This window comes from Antrostomus carolinensis, unplaced genomic scaffold (genome assembly GCF_000700745.2).
Source record: "Antrostomus carolinensis isolate BGI_N321 unplaced genomic scaffold, ASM70074v2 scaffold1649, whole genome shotgun sequence".
Classification (NCBI taxonomy): Eukaryota; Metazoa; Chordata; class Aves; order Caprimulgiformes; family Caprimulgidae; genus Antrostomus; species Antrostomus carolinensis.
This window is the reverse complement of record NW_010340520.1, coordinates 70955-90639: the sequence shown is the minus strand read 5'-3', so window position 1 is coordinate 90639 and position 19685 is coordinate 70955. Positions and strand designations below refer to the sequence as shown.

Below are 19685 nucleotides of genomic sequence, written 5' to 3'. Positions count from 1 at the left end.
GATGGCAGGTTAGGACAGCTCTTTTGAGAGTGTTATGGGCATCACAGGTGGTTGTGAAGACCATGTTTCTCTGCAGGTCTCTGTCAGTGATCTGGGCTCAGATGAGATGAGTTGAGTTGATGCCAGTCAGAGCAAGCTGTGTGGTGTGATTCATCTTGGATGCAAACACCTGGGGTTCAGTTCAGTTCAGTTCCCCACATGAAGGCACATAGTGTTCTTTAAAAATAATCTGGGCTACCTGCCAGGCATCTAGCTACTGGTCCAGAATGGCCAACATCTCCTGCAGGTGCTGACCAGTGCCCACCATGCCAGTACCCATCATCATTGAGCTGGAAGCTGACAATTGTGATTTGCACTTATAACTTGATTGTCCTTGAATTTTGCAATGTGCCAACTTTGGAAAGTGGCAGAAAACCTCTGACAGGGTGAGCCATGATAATTCATGCCCTGACAATGGTAGACACTGCTTTCCTTTTTTTCCAGCTCAGTTGGAAGAAGAAGAAGAAGCAGGGAAGGTAATATTTCAAAGGGCTGTGCAGAGAGAGTTTGCTCTTGGTAGTCTCAAGCATAGAGGGGGGCAGCTGGTAGTAGCTGCCAACTCCTGGACATCAGTGTGTTCATTTCAATGACAGTCAAGAGGCTCCTTTCAACATTTTAGGTAATTTAATCATTGTTTATAGAAACCAAGAGCCTTCCCAGAGCACAGTGGCTTTGATGTAGATGCCCCAGGCTTCACATTAACTCCGTGTTTTACAAGGTTCTCTTGTGGGGCACTAAACTTTTCAGGAATTTTGCAGGTTGTACCTGTGTATTGCACACACTAAATGGCTGTTCTTTGGAGATGGTCATGGGCCCTATAGAAGTCATCTTTACAAAACAGATTGAAAATCTCTGCTCCCCTTGCAGCAGACTGAAGCTCCTAGTCATACCGAGATGTTTGCAATGGTGTGATAGATTCCTACCACTTTAATGGGAATCTTCCCAAGGTTTTCCTTTGTCCTCCCCCAAGCTTTCTGTAGATTGTCCATGGTAGGAGATGACCAGCAGAAAAATTCTAAGCATTGTGTTCATCCATTTAGCAGAGTTTGGGTGCTCCAGTCTTACTGGAAGAGTAAGGTTTGCCCTGTGATTCATCCAGGGTTGTCCTCATAACAACTATGTAAGACAGAGGAGTAATCCCATTGTTCCTGCAGTGCTGTCCACCTATGTCAATACAATCTTTGATGTCAACACAGTCTTTGATGTCAACCAGATGACCTGTGTTGTATTCCTGCATGATCAGTCACTCTGAGGGAAGCTTCAGAATGCTGATCTCCTGAACACATTGTTACTGCCCCATCATTCACCCCACCTGCCTTTGAACCCTATGGGGCAAAGCTAGCAAGGTGGATGAAGAGGAAAGGAGACTTCAGTGTCACGCAAGGAGATGCTGAATGTTTTGCCACTGGGAGGCCAACAGCTCTTGGCACTGCTATTTTGTCAGGTATTGAAGTCTGTGTCAGCATAGCATAAGGACAGTGACAATTGTGAGTTCAACATAGGAAGGTATGGGACTGGGAGTCAGTGAATAAATAATCTCTGAACCCTGTTCTCACAATGACTGTGTGTGATCTGGGGGCATCCCATGTCACTGGATTTATGTTTATTGACCTTTTTCTTGGGGTTTTTTTGGTCTTCCAGCTACGATCTGTCTCTAAGTGTATATATACATGGAATGCTTAGCACAGCTAAATCCTGATCTCCACTATGGATTACTGGCATTTAAATAATAAAGGCACAGCTTGAGATTACTCTTATAGAGACTCTGACTCTTAGTTCTCCTCAGTGTTTGAGTCCTGAAACCAGGACATTGGTATGGTTTCTGTCCCAGGGACAAACATCATTCTTTTCCTTGTACATCGGGCTAAGGAAGGTCCAAGAGGGCTAACACACAGCGAGGCTGGGCAGTGAGCAAGGAGGAGAAAGATCTCCAAAGAGGCCAAGCATGGGATAGCCTTTATATCTTGGTAGGGGCTTCCTCTCTGCCACCAAAATTCCCTGAAAAGCCTTAACCAAAGACAGCTCAAAGCATCTTTATCCATCTGGAATATGTTCTCAGGAGGGATGATCTGATGAGGCTCTCAGCACTGGAGCTGTTGAGGTGTGCAGGGACCATGCAGAGCATGCCACTGCTCAAGATGTCCTGGGCATCTCCCACCTACCACTCCCAAGCACTAATTATCCAATACTCTTGACAGCTTTGAACACACATCCAGGTCTTTGCTCCTCTGAATTTCTTGTATCAACTGAAATAAAGCTGACACAGGACATGGAGGGTCTTTCTTCTCCCAGTGACAGCAGAGCAGTGGCAGTAGGAAGCAAGGTTTTCCATCTGAACTCTGTTTTGGTGAATGGCTGAAAAATCATGGATTCTGGCAAAGGCAGATGGCAGTCAGCAGGGATGAGATCTTCCTGTATCTCATAGATGGAATAATCTAGCTGAGTTTTTAATAACACTGAAGACCAGAGATGATGAGCACTGACTGCTACCAAAGACATTAACACAAGAGGGTGTTTCTCTGAGGTATAAAGCTTGGGAGAAGGCCTACTGTTTAGCAGCAACATGTTTATTCTAGCAAATCACATCTGTAACTAGTTTAGTTTCTATGGTACTGAAAAATTCCTTGTAAGTACAGAAATTGTTATAGACTGCAAAGACCCCAGGATGTTGAGACTGTTTCCTTGGAGAATTGTAGGACGTGGTAGAGTGTAGATCAAAGTTATCTGGTTTGGAAAGAAAGAAAGAAATCGGCCCGAAACAATCCAAATTTGGTGAATGAGCGTGTATTGTAAAATCAGTAATTCTGGATGTCTGAAAATGTTTTGTCTTCTTTCTTCTTCCTGGATAAGTCAATTTCCTTGGATCTGCTCTTCACTCAAACCATATTTGAAACCATGATTTAAAATATTTGGTCATGATTAATGAAGGCTAAAGAATAAATGCCTTCCCAATGAGGCCCCGGTCTTGTCTTCCTGGAATAATGACAATAAACAGCCTGTTTCAATGTGCCATGCTGCTGGAATTATGATTTAACTCAGTCAAGGAGTCATCTAGCACTCATGATGTGAAAAATCCAAAGAATTTTAGCCACACACTCTTCAAACTCACAGTGGTGACCAGGTGTATTTGATAGAAAGCAGGAGACATTGAGGGAATTCCTGTATTACAAACACTGAATCAGTTCTTGCTTTATTTCATTACTATATATTTTTAATTAAAGATGACAGACTGCTTAGGAAAGGGAGAGGAAAGACAAAATAAAACAGAAATAAAGAGAAATAGAAAAGAAGAAGAATCCTATTCATATTCTGCTTCTTCTTAATCTCCTTCGCTGAAGCTGATCTCTGTAAATCTGCTGAGATTCCTATCGGGATATATTTGTCTGCTCTTGAGATGTAAGAGGGAGAGCTGATTAACATCAAACGACACAAAGCGAATGGAGGAGAGCTTTGTTCAGGCTGCTGTATAATTACTACCCTTTGCTGGCTGCTTTATATCAAGCCTAAAAGGATCGGAGGGATTTCCTTTGGTGAAACTGATCACTCTGTGTCTGCATTTTTTTTCCTTTTGCTTATTCTCTCCGTGTGAGATCAGACCTTCAAAATGCTAGACAACACCACATAATAAAAAAGAAACACTATGATGCTGATTTAACAGGAAAGTCACATTTTCAATATGCAAAATTAAATTGTGGTCTTATTTAGGAATAAGACTTGGATTCAATCAAAGCTCAGCTCTGGACTTAATGTAGAAAAGGAGGCATGTCCAGTGTCAGCCCACCTGAGCTAAGATCTAAGGCAGGTCAAGGGACTAACATTGACTGGACACAACTCTCAAAGCTAGCTACAACTGAAATGAATGTCCCTCAATTGAAGATGCAAATAAAACAATCTGATAAATTCAGAGCATCTTCTGACACTCATAAAATTTGGGGTTGGGTTTTCTGAGAACAAAGACATGGGAAATAAAGAAATTACAAGGATCATTAAAGTCTTGAAAAATGTTCTTCATCCTGTAGAGACTTAGAAGCTCAGTGGATTTAGTGTATCCAGGAAAAAGTGGAGGCCCACAAACACACTAAGAAGAGACATCTAATGCTTTTTAATTGAAGCTCTTTAATCAAGTGGGAGAAGGGTGTAATCTCAGAGTGGAAGCTAAAGCTGGACATATGCAATGTATATCTGTCACCACACAGACAATTACATTTTGAAGCAAATGACTCAGTGACAGGGATTAATTTTCTTTCCCTTGAAATCTTTAAATCAAATTCATTTTTCTTTGACTTGTGCTTGCTCAAGAGGAATGGCTGCATTAGCTCTAGAGAAGACCTAATAGATACCTCCACTGTGTACCTCTAACATATTCCTTGATGCTGAAATCTTAATTGGAGAAGCAGATTGATTGATTTGTTTGTTTGTTTGTTTATTTGTTTATTTTTCTAGTGAGGATTCTTCTAGAGAAGATCCTTGCAATGTAGCCTCATGAAAACTAATTTTTCTGTCAGTAGCAGAAGGCCCCCAACCTTGAACTCATCCAACATCACAGGGCCTCAGGATGTCTCTGGGCTTGCTATGCTCTGAGCTGGGTGTCTCTGTGTTCACAAGTATCCCGTGGTCAAGGACTAGTGCCCAACCTGCCTGAGCTCAGCACTGGGGATACTTTACTTGGCCAAGGGCTGCTGTCCCAGGCAGGCACTGCCCAGCAAACACCAGCCCTTTGTCGCTCTGCCACCAGTGCTGGGGACAAGGAATGGATCAGCTGATGGGGAGAGGGAGGATCAAAATACCACCAGGGTGTCCTAAAAGTCAGGAGGAAGAAACCCCACCATGAACACACACAATCTTCTGAGAGAATTGCTCAGAGTAGTGACAACTTGCAGTGACACCCCCACCTCCTGCTAGTGGAGGTTTCAAGGCTGGGCATCACTCCAGGGAAAAGGAGTAGATACTAGGAAGTATTTTGTCTAACAGAACAAATTGTCCATATCTGTTGCCTTGACATTCACAGACATATTCATGACACAAAGTCATGACACAAAGTTGTCTTCTAATGCTCCCAGACCTCACCTCATTCAAGCAATGGCAAAGGATTGGCACTGTCAGACTACCTACAATGAGTACAGGTGATTTCAGAGAACAGGCAATGCCTTTGGGGAGCTGGAGGTGCTCTGGGCATGAGACAGGGCACAAAGGAAGTAACTTGGAAACAGCCATCTTTCCAAACATGCTTTGCAAGCAGATGCTTCAGCCACAAACTTTGCTGTGTTAGGGGATGTGACTAGTCAGTCTTCAGCAGGGTTAACCTGCTGGATTGCAAAAACAAATTGTCCCAGAGTGTCAGCATGCCCATCACTGGCTTCCTTTTTCTAAATCCCCTTTTGCTAGAAGAGGCTGGGCAAGCCCATAGGAAGGTATGTACAGAGCACTCACCAGTGTCTTGTAATCAATCTGCTGTCGTATGAGCTTGTCCTCACTCAGTGAGTACCGGGCCTCCCCAGTGATTGAGTCGATGGGACCCTTTTCCATCTGCTGTTTGATGGCACAGAAGAGGGAGAAAAGAGGTTCTCCAGCACACTCCTGCAGGAATGAGAGACAACCGTGAGGTGAAACAAGAGGAGCAGATGTGTGAACCCAACCTACATAACCGTGGCTTGTCATCCCCAACCACTCAAAGCAGATGCATCAGTGGAAATCAGTTTATTCCATACAGCTGAGGAACATAGGTGATCCTCCACTTCCACAAAGTGCAACAAACACTCTCGAGTGTCCTGTCATGGGACAAAGGTGTCAATGTTCCATGGCAATGTTTAGGCTAGCAAAGCTTTGTAGGAGCTGCTCAACTGATTGCTTCCAGGTCAGAGCTTTGCACTGGAGCATGTGGTGATGTGTTCTGGAGGATGTGGAGACAGGTTTGAAAGGGAGATGGACTACTGGTGCTCCATTCTGGGTGTCTGGGCAGAGCCCACAGTCTCTTTGAGTGCTCTCATGCTGGAATCAAATAGGTGTACTCATGCAGAAGCAGCTCCATGACCCAGAGGAGAAGTACCCTTGGACCTGTAAAGTTACACCAATGATGTCAGGTGTGTGGGTCTCACAGCAACAAGTAGCCCACAGGCAAAGCATAGAATCATAGAATCTCCTGGTTGGAAAAGACCTCTGAGATCATCAAGTCCAATCATACCTGACCACTACTAAACCATATCTCTGAGCACCCCTTTTAGACATCTTGTAAACACCTCCAAGGATGGTGACTCAACCCCCTCCCTAGGCAGCCATTCCATTGTCTGATAACCCTTTCAGTGAAGAAGTACTTCCTGACATCCAATCTGTACCTCCTCTGGTGTAACGTAAGGCCATTGCTGCATCCCTCTCCCTAATTTCTCCTTCCCATCATCTGATCATTTGCACTCACTACACTCCTCACATTTTTTCCTGGCCTCTCCTCCCTTACTGTCCTCCCCCCACACATTCACAGTCACGCAGCCCTCCTCATACTTTCTTCTATTGCTTCCCTTCCCTTTCATCTCTCCATCCTCCCTCCCCTCCTCCCCACCTTGCCCTCCCCTCTTGCCTTGTGTCCCAACTCAATGAGCGAGGTCATTTTCCTCTGGTGTAAATCCTGGCAAAAACAAGTTAATAATCTGAAGCAAAGTGGGTCCTTTCTCAGTTCCTACACCTGTCTCCCACTTAATTAGCTTATCTACCAGCAGCAGATTGCTTCTGTGTGCCTGTCTCTTGCCCTTATCAGGCCTCTGTTCAGGCTAAGGTAAGAAGACAAGTAGCTGAGTGGGGGGAAAAAAGCCTATTATAAAAGCAACGCTTTAGAGAGTCACCTCCTTATATCCTTTCTTTTCAACTGAAAGAGAATCTGATACTGAAAGTCACTGAAATTACCTTCCAGGGACCTTCAAAACTTTCCCATGTGTTCATCCTTGGACTGATTGTGTCTGGGGAAGGCTTAGGGACATGGGATTGGTTTGTAAAGCCTTGAATTGCCAGGCAGATAGGGTGGCTATTCTGTCCAGATGGGGCTGTAAGGTATAAGGATATCTAACAACTGCATTGGGAGTGGAGGAGAGGTGCAGCTCCTTCCAAAAAGGCTGGCTTTGAGTTTGGTGCCTTGACAATCAGCATTCTTGAGGCTCAATGTGGGTCCTTAAGAGGAAACTGCCATCATCCAGAAGTCAGTGACAGGTCTCAAAGGCTGAAAGACTCTTTTTTTTTTTACTACATACCACCCCAAGGAGACCCTCCAGGAGGAACAAGAGGGCTCAGGAGGTGAAGACAGCCTAACGCCAAGAAGAGCTTGGTCTCAGGCCTAAATTAAACTACGCAGAGTCTGATTATAGTGTGCATAAAGAAGATAGGTATGATGGAGGCACTGCATATGATGGAAGCAATGGGCCTCAGTACTGCCTCTGAACTAAGGTGGGAGATCTCCAGCACTGAAAATATGGGTCACCATGTGATGAGGATCTGAATCTGCTACTAAAAGGAGAGAATTTTCAGTATAGGAATCCATCAGGCTCTGAAATTCTTCATGTTTCAGCATTGACCCTTAGATCCCACCTTTGTATAGGAGTAAGACCAACAGCTGCCTCTCTAAAAAAGTGTCCCTCTTTGTTCTCCCTGGATCAGGAAACAGTCCCTCTCCCATGAGGTAGTGAGCTCTCTCCAGAGAAAAAAGCCTTTTTCTTTCTATCAGGGAAGTTTTTGCCCCAACTAAACATCATTAAGAAGAAATGTATTAAAGCAGCTGTTCATCCAGGCATGTTGCCCTCCTTACCTTGAGGAACTTGTACAGAAGGAAGGTGAACCAGTTGGTGAGCATTTTCTCAGCCACAGACTCTGTCCTAAAATTAACCAAGGAGAAAAAGGAAAATTGGAAATGAGTTAGTCATGCTGGTCATATTAAAGAGCTAGTAAAAAAAATTGGCTTTGTCCATCTTACTGCCCAGATCTCTCGGCCCCATGGAAAGTCTGGCATGATACCATCAGGATTAAGCGCATCCAAGATTATCTGTTTTAGCTTTGGATTTAGGAAACCTGCAAGCAAAACCTTACTGTCCTGTTGATTCTCCTGTGGCTAGGGAAGTCTCTGTACATCTGTTTTTTTGTTTCTCCATCAATGAAAGGGAGGGGAGGTGACAACATTTGAGGGAACCTTCTCAGAGGAACTCGGGGAGGATAAATCCATCAAATATGAAGAGCTCAGAGTTAGGCCATATGACAAATAGGCTATATAAATACTTAAGACAGACAGATCTAAATCACTAGAGAATAGTTATCTGGCACTGACTATGTCCCTGACATTTGGGTGTGATTATACTCCTCAGTGTGTCAATGTGGTTCACTCATAAAACTCATCCTTTTACCCTTGAACACTCTGTCTTCAACAAGCAAAAATTCATCTTGAGTCTTCAAGTTGAACTCTCCCTACACAAGGACCAACTCAGACCTAAAAATGTGGTGTGGACACCAGAAGCCCAGGATAAACCTGTATTGGCTCCAGTACATGCAGTGGTGTTGCTCAAGAAGAAAGCAAGAGTCCCTGCTTGGATGAATTAAAGTTGGTCTTCCTTGTCCTGGCTATCACCAAGGTTGCGCAGGAGTTCTCGCTTGGTTCCTTGGTCTTTCAGCATAACTTTGATCTTTCTTCCTCTGAAACGTATAATTTGAGAGGGGAAAGGTTTGCACCCTTGGAGATATATGTGTGGAATCAGTCCACGACCTTGCCTGAAAGCAGTGCCCTGTTACACCAACACAGAGCTAGCAACAGTCCCTTCCATAGCTAAATGCAAGTTGGTCTTTAGCCTGGTTTCCATAGAGATTTCTGTTCTTCTGGGCAAATCTCACTTAGATGGTGGGGATGGTGGGTAGAGGAATGATAAGGTGTTTTCTGTCACTCCCCTTTTCTTGTCTGCAACCAGGGAAGGAGTTGATATGGTGCCAATTTAATGCTGTGTTTCCTTTGTCTACAGTGATCATTGCTGTGTTTCTGCCTAAAGACTGTTTCTGTTCAAATTGGCCTGTTTGTCCTACATTCACCTTGGTCAACATTGTCTAGTTGCTGTCCTTCATTGGTCATGATATGATGTTCAATTCCAGAAATGCCCATGCTTATCATGGTCTGAGCTCTTTGCAGGGAACATTGCCCAGAAGAGTTCTCTTTCTGATGCTCCCTAGTGTGACACCTGGAATTAATCATAGGGTGCAAACTTAACATTACGATGAGAAAAAGAACTGAAATCACATTGTGGTGTTGCTCTCTGCCCTGACAACTTCCATCTCTTTGAGGCTATTATGTAGGATGAACACTGGACACAGGTGAGATGGGAAAATCATTCCAGCCAGCTCCCTCCTCCTGTGAAACACTCCCAAAACGAACACTGCAGATAGGTGTTGGAAGATTCCTTTCCATCCACAGACTCATAGGGAGGGAGAGGAAACATCAAGTTGAATCCAGCTGTTCCAAATAATTATCTGAGGGCTTCACACCAACATCTGACCCAAGGCACTGAGCAATTCACATGTTCAATACTAGACTCTGTTCTGGTGCTGCTCAGTGCAGGACCTCCATCTCAGAGAACAAACCACATCTCCGACTTCTCTCTGTATTTTTAGAGCTTGGAATAGTGAAGGTGACTTCTTTGTTCACTGGCTCTTCTTCCAAAGGCCATAGTTCATTTCCAACAAAGAGGAGTTAGAAAAGAGCTGTAGGAAGGAGAAAGAGGAAAGATGGGTTGCAAAGGACAAGACAGGAATGAAAAACTGGGAAGATGAAGAGGTGGATAAAGGGGGAAAATCAGAAATGGAGAAAGGGGGAAAATAGGAAACAAATAAAGGGAGGAGACAGCTGGAAGGAGGCAGTGCCATCCAGCATCAGAGGAGAAGTACAGAGAGGGAGCCTGGGGACAACTGAAGGGAGGTCACCAGCCAGACTGTAGGGTTTGAATCACATCAGAGAGTCAACTGACACCAAAGTAAAGTTCAGTCTCTGCCCTTGGCACTGCTGCCTTCTGCTCCCTTTTCTGATGGTTCTCCATAGTGGGCTGTGTGACAGATGAATAACCTCCCAGCAGGCACCACTGATCTCTTCCTTGCCCAAGCCGTCCATCGTAATCAACTGAGGGCTCTTCAAAGTTGGCTCTGAGTAGTGGCAAAGGCCATTCATCTCCAGAAGACACCCCCTGATTTTACTTAGAGTCTTTGAATCAGAAGGATTGGTTCAGACTGTGAAAAGGAGACGAATGTGATCCTAAGGGGAGAAGAAGCAGCGTTTCCCTAGGCAGGGAAAGCACATCAATTACAGAGCAGTAGATTTCTAATTCAAGGGTTCCCACAGAATTGTGGAATTTAGACCTTAGACCTGGCCAAGGAGCACCAATCCAAACTTGTGCTCTGTATGAAACCAGTTCTGTTCTGCTCAGCTTTTCTACTATCTTCAACAAGCTCCCTGCACCATTGCTCAGGTTCAGAGAGGAGATTCCACAATACAGCTGAAGAAGTTTCTCCATGTGTCTGTTGTTAACTCGTGAATAAGAAACAAAGTAGGGAAGTCCACGTTCCAGGCAGGAGACATCAGCAGATGATTTACTCACCAGAGATACAATGCAGCCTGTTCTATGTGATACACTTATAGGTCCTAGAGAATGCAATCAAAGTTTTCAGGGTAAAAGGAAACGTAAGCAGGAACGAACACCTTAAGCACACAAAGAGTCCAAAATAAGCATTAGGAAGCATGAGCTTTTGCTGCCCTTATGAAGTTTTCTGGAAGATCCACATTAAAATCCAGAGGTAGTTTAGTTGTGTAACTTTTAATCATTGACTACTTTTTGGTTAGGGAGAAGATAGAGCAAGATCTACAGACACACTTGCTGAAAGGGAAGGAAATGCAGAGAGGATGTTGGGAAGAAAAGCAGAGTGCTCTAAGAGAAGACATGTTGTGTCAGGAAGTCTTAAATGAGCAGGAAACCGAAGGGAGAGCGATTCAGTCTTCATCCAGCGCTACTTGCCTTATTCAAACCTCTCTTCACTACAGCCCTACGAGGTCACTCATGTGAACTGCATCTGTATATCATCCTGATTTCAAACCCTGCTACACAAACAAAAATCAAGCAAATTTGCCCCTTTCCTTCAAAGCTGACTAACGTGCTTATGTAAGACAGTGGAGCACAAGCTGCCCAGCCCAGTTCACTCCAGCCCCAGGCATCCTTACCTCCTGAGCAGCAGCTTGGGGTGGTTCTTGCTCTCCAGATTTTTGTCTATGAGGTCAGCCAAGAGCTGTTTGAGGACATCAGTAGCATACTCCAGCTTGCTCTGCAGCACTGTCATGATCAGTGAGGCCACGTTACCACGGTCCCTCATGGAGAAGCTGCGTTGGGACTCCAGTGTGCGGATGAAGGACAGCAGGAAAACCTTGTTGTTGATGAGCTGGGCAAAGAGCTTCAGGCCTTTCTCCACACGTTCCTGCCTATAACCAGGGACCTGCACAAGAAGAAAGGGAGTTCAGACCTGTCCATCACTACCCACTGTCAGACCTCCCCAAATGGGTCACACACCCTTTGGCACCTCTCTTCCCTCATACCCCCAGTTCCTCCAGCTATACTATTTGACATCAAGCAGAAGTCATTTCTGAGATAGGGAAAAAGGAAAAGCTGCTTCAAACAGCAGAGAAAATAAAATTAAAAAAATAAATCTTTCATCTAACAAGCAGGTGGGTCCTGACTTCTGCATTATAGGATAGTCCTGTAAAAAGGAAGAAAGTCCAAACATTATCTAATGATTAGGAATCGTGAGAGATCTCCTAGTCACAGCCAGATGATTGTTTTCCAATCCATCGTTTCCCTCTCTGAACAGTACATCGAGTGTTAGTGACTAGATGTGGTATCATGCCATGATATATTTTTATTGTAGTCCAACTGAAGTCTCACTCTACCTTCACCTAAAACCTCTTTTTCACTCCTGAAAGAAACCTGCTGACAGAGATTTGGGGTTCAGCTTTAAGAAGCTTGGAGACGCAGCAAGAAAGAGAATGAGGACGAGACCTTGGGGTCAGGTTTTGAGGAGATGAAGAGATGCAGTGAGGTAGCAGCTGAGATGGTGATCATGCAGTTGGACTTTGATCTGAAGAACTAGAAGATGAAGGTGTGAGAGGACACCCTGAGTTGGGACATGTCTTGGAGGTCCCATTGCAGTAGGACCCCTGGGCTTGGGAGGTGAGATGGTTTGGAGACAAAGAGGTTGATAAGTCTCTAATATATTTCTCAGCTGTGAGAGGCTGGTGAACTAGTTTTTCTACAGAGCAATTTAAGACCTCAGCACTGGATCCAGGACTCCACAGTGTACAGTGGGGTTTACCCTTTCCAGACCTTCTGGCTCTAGACAAAAATGGAGCCTAAATAGAGAAAACCAAACTCATTCTTCCATGTTGCTGAAGCTCTTCCAGCCCTTGAAAAAAGTTCCCGGGAAGCTGGAAGGTCTCAACACAGAGCAACACATGTCACTGAAGCATGTATGTATTAATCACCAACCAGATTTGGCACTTTAATCCAAAATGAGTTGGCATGTTTAAACAACCAAGTAATGCAAGGCCTCTTAAAGAGTCATTATTTTTTTCATTCTGGAAATTAGAGCTCTTAACTCTTTTTGCATACGGCAAATAAATTACTCAGTAAATAGCTAGAGACAACCAACCAACCAACCACTACCACCCATCCCGACAATAATTATTTTTAAATCACTTGCTTGAACATTTAATATTGTCTATCCTTGGGTTATTATGGAGAATTAAAAAAAAAATTAAAAAGAAAAGTATTTTGTAGTGCATCTGGAAGCAGTTAATTAGCAAATGAACTGGAAATAAGTAAGACCTGCTCACTGCAGGATCTATGCTGCAGCCTTCTGCAATAAGTAGGAACTCCCTCTAGATGTTACAGAGAAGGGAGCAGAATGGGAACTACTTTCTCTGATATGTTGGTAGCCAAAGGTGTTGATACTGAAAGAGCTGTTGAAGCTTTACAGAGGATTAAGAAGGAAAAAAAAAAATGAATGAAATGAAAGGAAGAAGAGATCAAAGGTGGCAAATTGAAACATTAGCTCTGTGTCTCTCTATATGTATCTACATATGGGAGCATCCATGCCAAAACCTCTACAGAGGTCAGATGTTATTCTGTGGTCAGTTGGCTGAGGTTAATGAATATAGGGATGGAAATTTGTTGTGAGTATAATGAAATTGTTTGTGTGTGTATATACATATGTGTGAGAGAGATTCATCACCCCTCATCTCTTGTGCTCATTTGTTGAAGCTGCTGAGCTAATCTTCCTGAGGGAAAGCAGTTTGAGGTCACCCCACCTGCACCCCAAAGGTAAATATATACAGTAGTCAATGTGTAACTCAGCCTCCTACTCAATCCCACAAGTCCTTCTTGCTGACAGATCACTTTTAAAATGATTCTCTCTGTACAGTTTGATGAATTTTGGCTCTCTTGAAGGGAAGGAGCAGACGAGCAGGCACCTCTGATTACACAGCTAGCCAACCATAGCATTGCCTGTGCCAGATCCTGCTCCTCCTTTCTGCCAACTAACCCCAGTCTTGGCCTCCAGTAATCTCATGCCCAGCCCATGCCAGAACCTCTCCTCTTAGAGCTTGCCAAAGACTTTGCAGAGAACTCAGCCAACGACCACCCCAGCTTCTCTGGCCCAGGTATGCCTAGAGCAGAGCCTAATCATCTGCCAAAGCCTGAAGCAGTTTTGCAGAATGGGTAGATCTCACCTGGGGTCCCACCAAACTCATTGTCACCAGTGAAGTAATGCAGGCTGCGTGTAGACCTCAACAGTGCTCGGCAAAATCTCACTGTCCTCTCACCACTGTGGTCCAGAGAGCTGGGGTGGAGGAAGTAGATGTGGGCAGGGTACGGGCAGATTCATATCGTGGTTTTCTGACCTCATTGTAAACCACAGAGCACAGCAAAAGTGAACCTCCTTCAGCGACTGCAGGTTACTTCTACAGGTGTTGACACAAAAAAGGCCTCCAGCTAGTGTGTCATCCAAAGCTGGAGTGACCCAGGCAAGTATTCTGTTCTACCATACAACTTTTTTTCCTGGCCCCTTCACAGCAGTCACTAATAAATCCAGTCTGAGAAACAAACCTCAGTAGGATGAAGACCAAGGAGAAGTTTAATACAGTAGACCTAATGCATACAGATCTATGAGACTCTTCCAAATAGATAAGTGATCAAACAGAATTTACCATCTAAGGTAGCAGCAATCACCTTCCCCTTTCAACCTGGATTTTTAACGAGGTGCTGTTTCGTCACTGGTAGGACACAGCATTTTAAGCCATCACATCCCAAACACTGACAACATCTCTTGCATTCAGAACAGGGAGGTATGAGAGGAGCTAGAAGCAGATGTTCATTCTTACCTCCAGATCCCTCAGGACTGGATGATCTTCAATGCCAGGGAAAAGCACCCTCATGGTGTAGGTTCGGTAATCGAGGAAAGGGATCCCAGCTCCATCCAGATCACTTGTTAGCTCATGAATATCTGTCTGTAGCTCTGCAAAGGCTGACACAAAAAAGGAACGAGTCATGTAGCAATGACAGTCTGGATTTCCCTCAACATGCTGGGGAAGGCCTTCAGATCCACATGCATGAGATGAAGGTACTAGTGAGAAGAAACACGGGGAGAATAAGGAGAAGGTGGACAAGAGCAGTCTCACCTTTCCTATAACACAGCCTTTCCCCAGGGACATGTGCCAAGGCTCTCTCCAGACTGTGAGTTAGCAAATGCAGTTAGGACAGGGTGGAGAAAAGCTGGACTCAGGGAAAATATGCAAAGCCAGATTAGATGTAGGCTTGTGCCATACCCTCTGGGTTCAACACTCCTTTTGCTTGTGATATTTTGGCCCAAAGCTTTGTGGCTGGATGCCTCTCTTCTACCAACACTGACACAGTGTCAACCCTCCTTCTTCATCTTACCTTCCTTGCACTCTAGTGCCACCCTGGACTCCAGGTTGTCCATCTGCATCTGCAGACGCTTGAGGGTGAGGTCACTTTCTCTAGATTTGCGTTTGTATGCAATCAGCACAGCCACGATGAAGATGATGAGCAGGCCACCGGCCACCGCAATGCTGACGATAGCTGGCAAGCTGAGAGGGCTGTCTGGAGAGATGTAGACCATTCCAGGGGAGAACTCCATCCCTCCTACACGAGCCTAGAGTAAAGGCAGGAAATAGTTGCATTGAAACTGTTGAACAAGCAGGAATACAGAGGAACTCCATCATCTCCCTGACTAAGGCTGAATGATGACTGCCCCTTGTCTCCCAGTCTACACATATAATGAAGTACTCGGATAGAGAATAGCTTAAAAACACCTGAAATGTCATATAGAAGAACCTTTGCTGACAGTGTGACCATGAACCCAACCAACAAATGACTTGTGGTGAGACAAATCTCACCAGTCTCAGTGTCTTGGTTACATATCAGTTTGAGCTTCATTCTGTTTTTTCCATTCGCTGTCATGAACAGCTATGTTGTGCTGGACTTCCCTGATGACACTTAGTTCCAAAATTCACTTAGCTCATGGTTATGATCTAATGGGTCCTAATCTCATAATGGGCCAGGGGACATCTGACCCAGACAGTTAGCACAGCACCAGTCAGTACAGTGGGAATGCAGAAATGAGAGTCACAATTTGCTTTTGACTCTTCAACTGGAGGAAGCTGTATCTGGAAACCCCTGAGACAGGGAAGAAAAACATAAACAAAAACAGAAAACAAAACCCCAGAGCTTGGCCCATGCTCTTTACAGCCCTTCTCCCAGCCATATAATGTTTATAAATATCTAAAGGGCAGGTGTCAAGAGGGTGGGGCTAGACTCTTTTCAGTGGTGGCCAGTGATAGGACAAGAGGGAGAAGAGGTAATGAGAAGAAGCTGGAACACAGATGATTCCACTTAAACGTGAGGAAAAACTTCTTTACTGTGAGGGTGACAGAACCCTGGGACAGGCTGTCCAGAGAGGGTGTGGAGTCTCCATCTCTGGAGATGTTCAAAACCCACCTGGACACTTTCCTGTGCAACCTGCTCGAGGTGAACCTGCTTTGGCAGGGGTGTTGGACTAGATGATCTCCTGAGGTCCCTTCCAACCCCCACCATTCTGGGATTCTGTGATTGGCAGGCTGACTGCAGATGTTCACCAGTGGGAAGGGAGCTGAACACAGCTTTCTGCTCTTCATGCACTCCCAGAGGTTCCCAGGGCTGCTGCCAGCCTCTGGAACAAGGTGCTGTGCAAAGATCTTGCTTTTAACACTCAGAAAGAAACCTTGTAATTGCTACTGCTGCAAACCCAACAAAATGCTTTGCTGAAGTCTGTTAAGAACCCATTTTTACAACATGAACACTGCTCCCAACAGCAATCCCACAGCACACGACTTGCTCAAGGCTACTACAAGGTTGTTTAAGGATACTGTAGAGTAGGATAAGTTTGAGCTGCAGGGGGGAAAGCAGTTCTGGTAGCCTGAGGTATAAAAAGAAGGTTTCTAGGAGTGTGCTGTGATAAGGGAACACTGGTTACAGATCAACACAGAATCACAGAATGGTATAAGTTAGAAGGGACCTTAAAGATCATCTAGTTCCAACCTCTCCCTGCCATCAGCAGGGACACCTTCCACTAGACCAGGTTGCTCAAAGCCTTATCCAGCCTGGCCTTGAACACTTCCAGGGAGGGGGCATTCACAACTTCTTTAGGCAACGTGTTCCAGTGTCTCACCACCCTCACAGTACAGAATTTTTTCCTCAGATCTCATTTCAATCTCCCCTTTTCCAGTTTAAAGCCATCACCCCTTGTTCTATCACTATGTGCCCTTGAAAACAGTCACAAAGAACATAAAGCTAGGAAGATGCCATGCAAAGAGCCTGAAGGATCATGACATGGTGATGAGACCCATCACTTCACCCCAGCTAAGCTGTGTCTTGGAGAGGTACAGCAGAGCCTGCACGAAGTGTAAAATCTTGCTTCCTGGGAGAAATGCAGTCAAGACCCCAGGGCTACAGTCTTCCCTATCCCATTGCAACTGGGACCATTGCAGCATGTAATTGAACCTTTTTCTTCCTCCTTTATGAGGAGCTCTCCCTCACCTTTCCAGTTTCCATAGCTGCTAGTGAAAACATCTCCTACACCCCAACCTGGTGGCTAGCCTTGTACTTCATCCCACAGGCTCTCAATCAGTCTGTCTCCAACCTGCCTGAATACACATTAATCCCAGGCCTGCCATGCCTCTGCTCAGGCACCTACTTGGATTTCCTCTCTAGGTTGCAGGAGGAAGAAACTGGTCCAAGGAGGAAGGATTGGAGCCAGCAGAAGAGATTACAGGGCAAAGAGTAATGAATTAATGATACATTTTCCACCTGTCCTCGCTCCTGACCACCACAACACTTGCTGGGGACATGAGTCTCTGTGATCCCACTATCTCCTATAAATTATTCTGGCCCAGTTTATAACCTCTGAGAAGATGTCTCTTTTGCTGTGGCACCAGCTGAAGGCTGTTTCTCAGTGAGTCCTGACCAAAGCCGCCTGGCTGTAACTCATGTCTTGGACAGGATAAAAGTGAATGAATGGAAATATATGATTTCTGTCCACAAGGTCCTCTCATCCCATTTTGTGATAAGCTTTAGAAAGGTAACAATGTCCACAATAAGAAACAAAACCAAACCTAAGCTCATTTGACCAGGTAATAGGGTTTCCAGACAACTGCTCCTGTAGCATTACATTGATGAATTGTAGAGCTTCTTCAGTGGCCAAGGAAAAACCTAGCTCCCATGTAAGTTGAGGACACCACAATAACTAGTTTTCCCATCTATTTCAAAATGCAAGGCCCAACTCACAAAGCCTGTGTAGAGCAGAGGTTTGGTATTGGTATGTGGTATACTCAGTAGAGAAGGCAAACTGCAAAGTCACATGATAATCTATGCACTGAAAAGTGTTTGCCCTAGACCACTGTCCCAGATCCTCCCAGCAAAATTTTCTCACCAGCTTGCACAATTTCCTTCCTGTCACAGTGGATCAATAAATTGATTCATTATATTTCATTTTCTGTTTCCAGCAGTGGTCCTTTTCCTCCAAGCACTGTAGCCAGATGAGTCCATTCAAGAAGTATCAGATTAGAATCAGTCAACCCTGTCCCAGTCCCCAGTGCAGATCTGTCCTCAAAGCTCTCAGAACAGATCATCTCCATGGGTGGGATCCTTCTCACCAAATATTTGACATGCACATCTGAGTTAGATGTTACAGCATGCTTTCAGAGTCAATACAGAGAAAAAGCACTTTTAGAATGTGATTTATGTGAGCTGCTTTTGACACCTGCTTTGACATCAGGATGAGACATTTATTCAGTGGAAGTTCCTATTTCTATCCACTAACTATAAGGGGATCTAGACTTTTAGAGGTAAGTGTTTAACAAAGTTAACCCCAGTACATTCCTCTCTAAAGGTTGTTTCAACACTGGGAAGGTGTCACAGTCCACGAATCAAACTACCATGATTTGAGGGAACTCCTCTCTTGAAGAAGAAAACCTGGAAGGGTGCAGTATTGTGAACATTTTAAATAAAAACAAGCTAATTTGTAGATATAGCCCTCTTGGGCCACTGAGTGTTTCTGAGGGAAGTTATTTATACCTTCCAGAAGACTGACCATGAGCCCTCCATATTATCAAACAACAGTTTGGTCATCTGTTTAGCTTATTAATCATGAATTTGTTCTAAATGGCACTCTGGTAGAGCCCAGTTTTCTCCAGCAAACACCTGTAGCAGTTCAGGAGTTCCTTATGTGCCAGACATGACTGTAGGACTGTCCTTCTTCATGCAAGTTTTCCTTGGACAAACGTGTCTACCTTAGGATGAGAGCCCTAAACTTCATTTGCTGTGTTTTATCATCTCTCATTCACCACACAAAGAGTCCAGTGTGAATTTCCATATTTAAGTGCCTACATTAGATACCAGCAATCCTTCAAATGTACTCCTCTTCTTCATTGCAGATCTTCTCCAACATATTTACTTGTGGATCTTCCTCATGTCTCTTTCTTTTCCTCAGAAAAGAGCTTGCCTCTGAGATTTAGTCAATCTTTTTAAACCATGGTTCAGGTCTTTTAGTTCTTTTCTATTTTTTCAAATATTTAACTCTGTCATTGTATAAAAGATAGCTAAACTAGATCAAAAACGTGTTTATATTAATGTGTGTCATTGTCACTATTCCTTTCCTTAGAAATAATCTGTGTTTCAGTGGCTGATTCACTCCCATGATTCCCTCTCAGATCTAGGCCACCTCACTTTGCAAGAAAGGGTTTGTTCAGCAGTTTATTCAAGGTCACACAGTAAATTGTTGGCAGAAACAGAAGGACGACCTGGGAGAGATACCTGTCAATTATCCTGACCATCAAAGTGACATTCATGTGAAACATGGGGATATATTTTGTACCAACTTGAGCAAAAGAGATGCTGTGCCGTGCTGGAGGAGGTATTTCCCAGCCCAGCTGTCCCTCTGGTAAGTTCCAGATGCAAAGTCAATCCTTGAGCACTGGCCTCCAACGCAGGTGACCTTCTGTATTTGGTTCCCAGCCCAGACGCTGTCAAAGTGTTGCCTCAGTGTTG

At 44.4% G+C, this 19685-nt stretch overlaps 1 protein-coding gene across 1 annotated transcript in view; it reads right to left on the bottom strand.

The window, feature by feature from the left end:
* The window catches only part of LOC104531307 (plexin-A4), a gene marked incomplete at its 5' end in the record, with an annotated part of 117462 nt that overhangs the window by 33456 nt on the left and 64321 nt on the right, over nt 1-19685 (bottom strand). The window contains 5 exons of the mRNA XM_010176159.1: nt 5470-5616; nt 7826-7892; nt 11258-11526; nt 14465-14607; nt 15021-15255. Of these exons, the coding sequence (XP_010174461.1) occupies nt 5470-5616; nt 7826-7892; nt 11258-11526; nt 14465-14607; nt 15021-15255 (861 nt within the window). The remainder of the gene's footprint in view (nt 1-5469; nt 5617-7825; nt 7893-11257; nt 11527-14464; nt 14608-15020; nt 15256-19685) is intronic.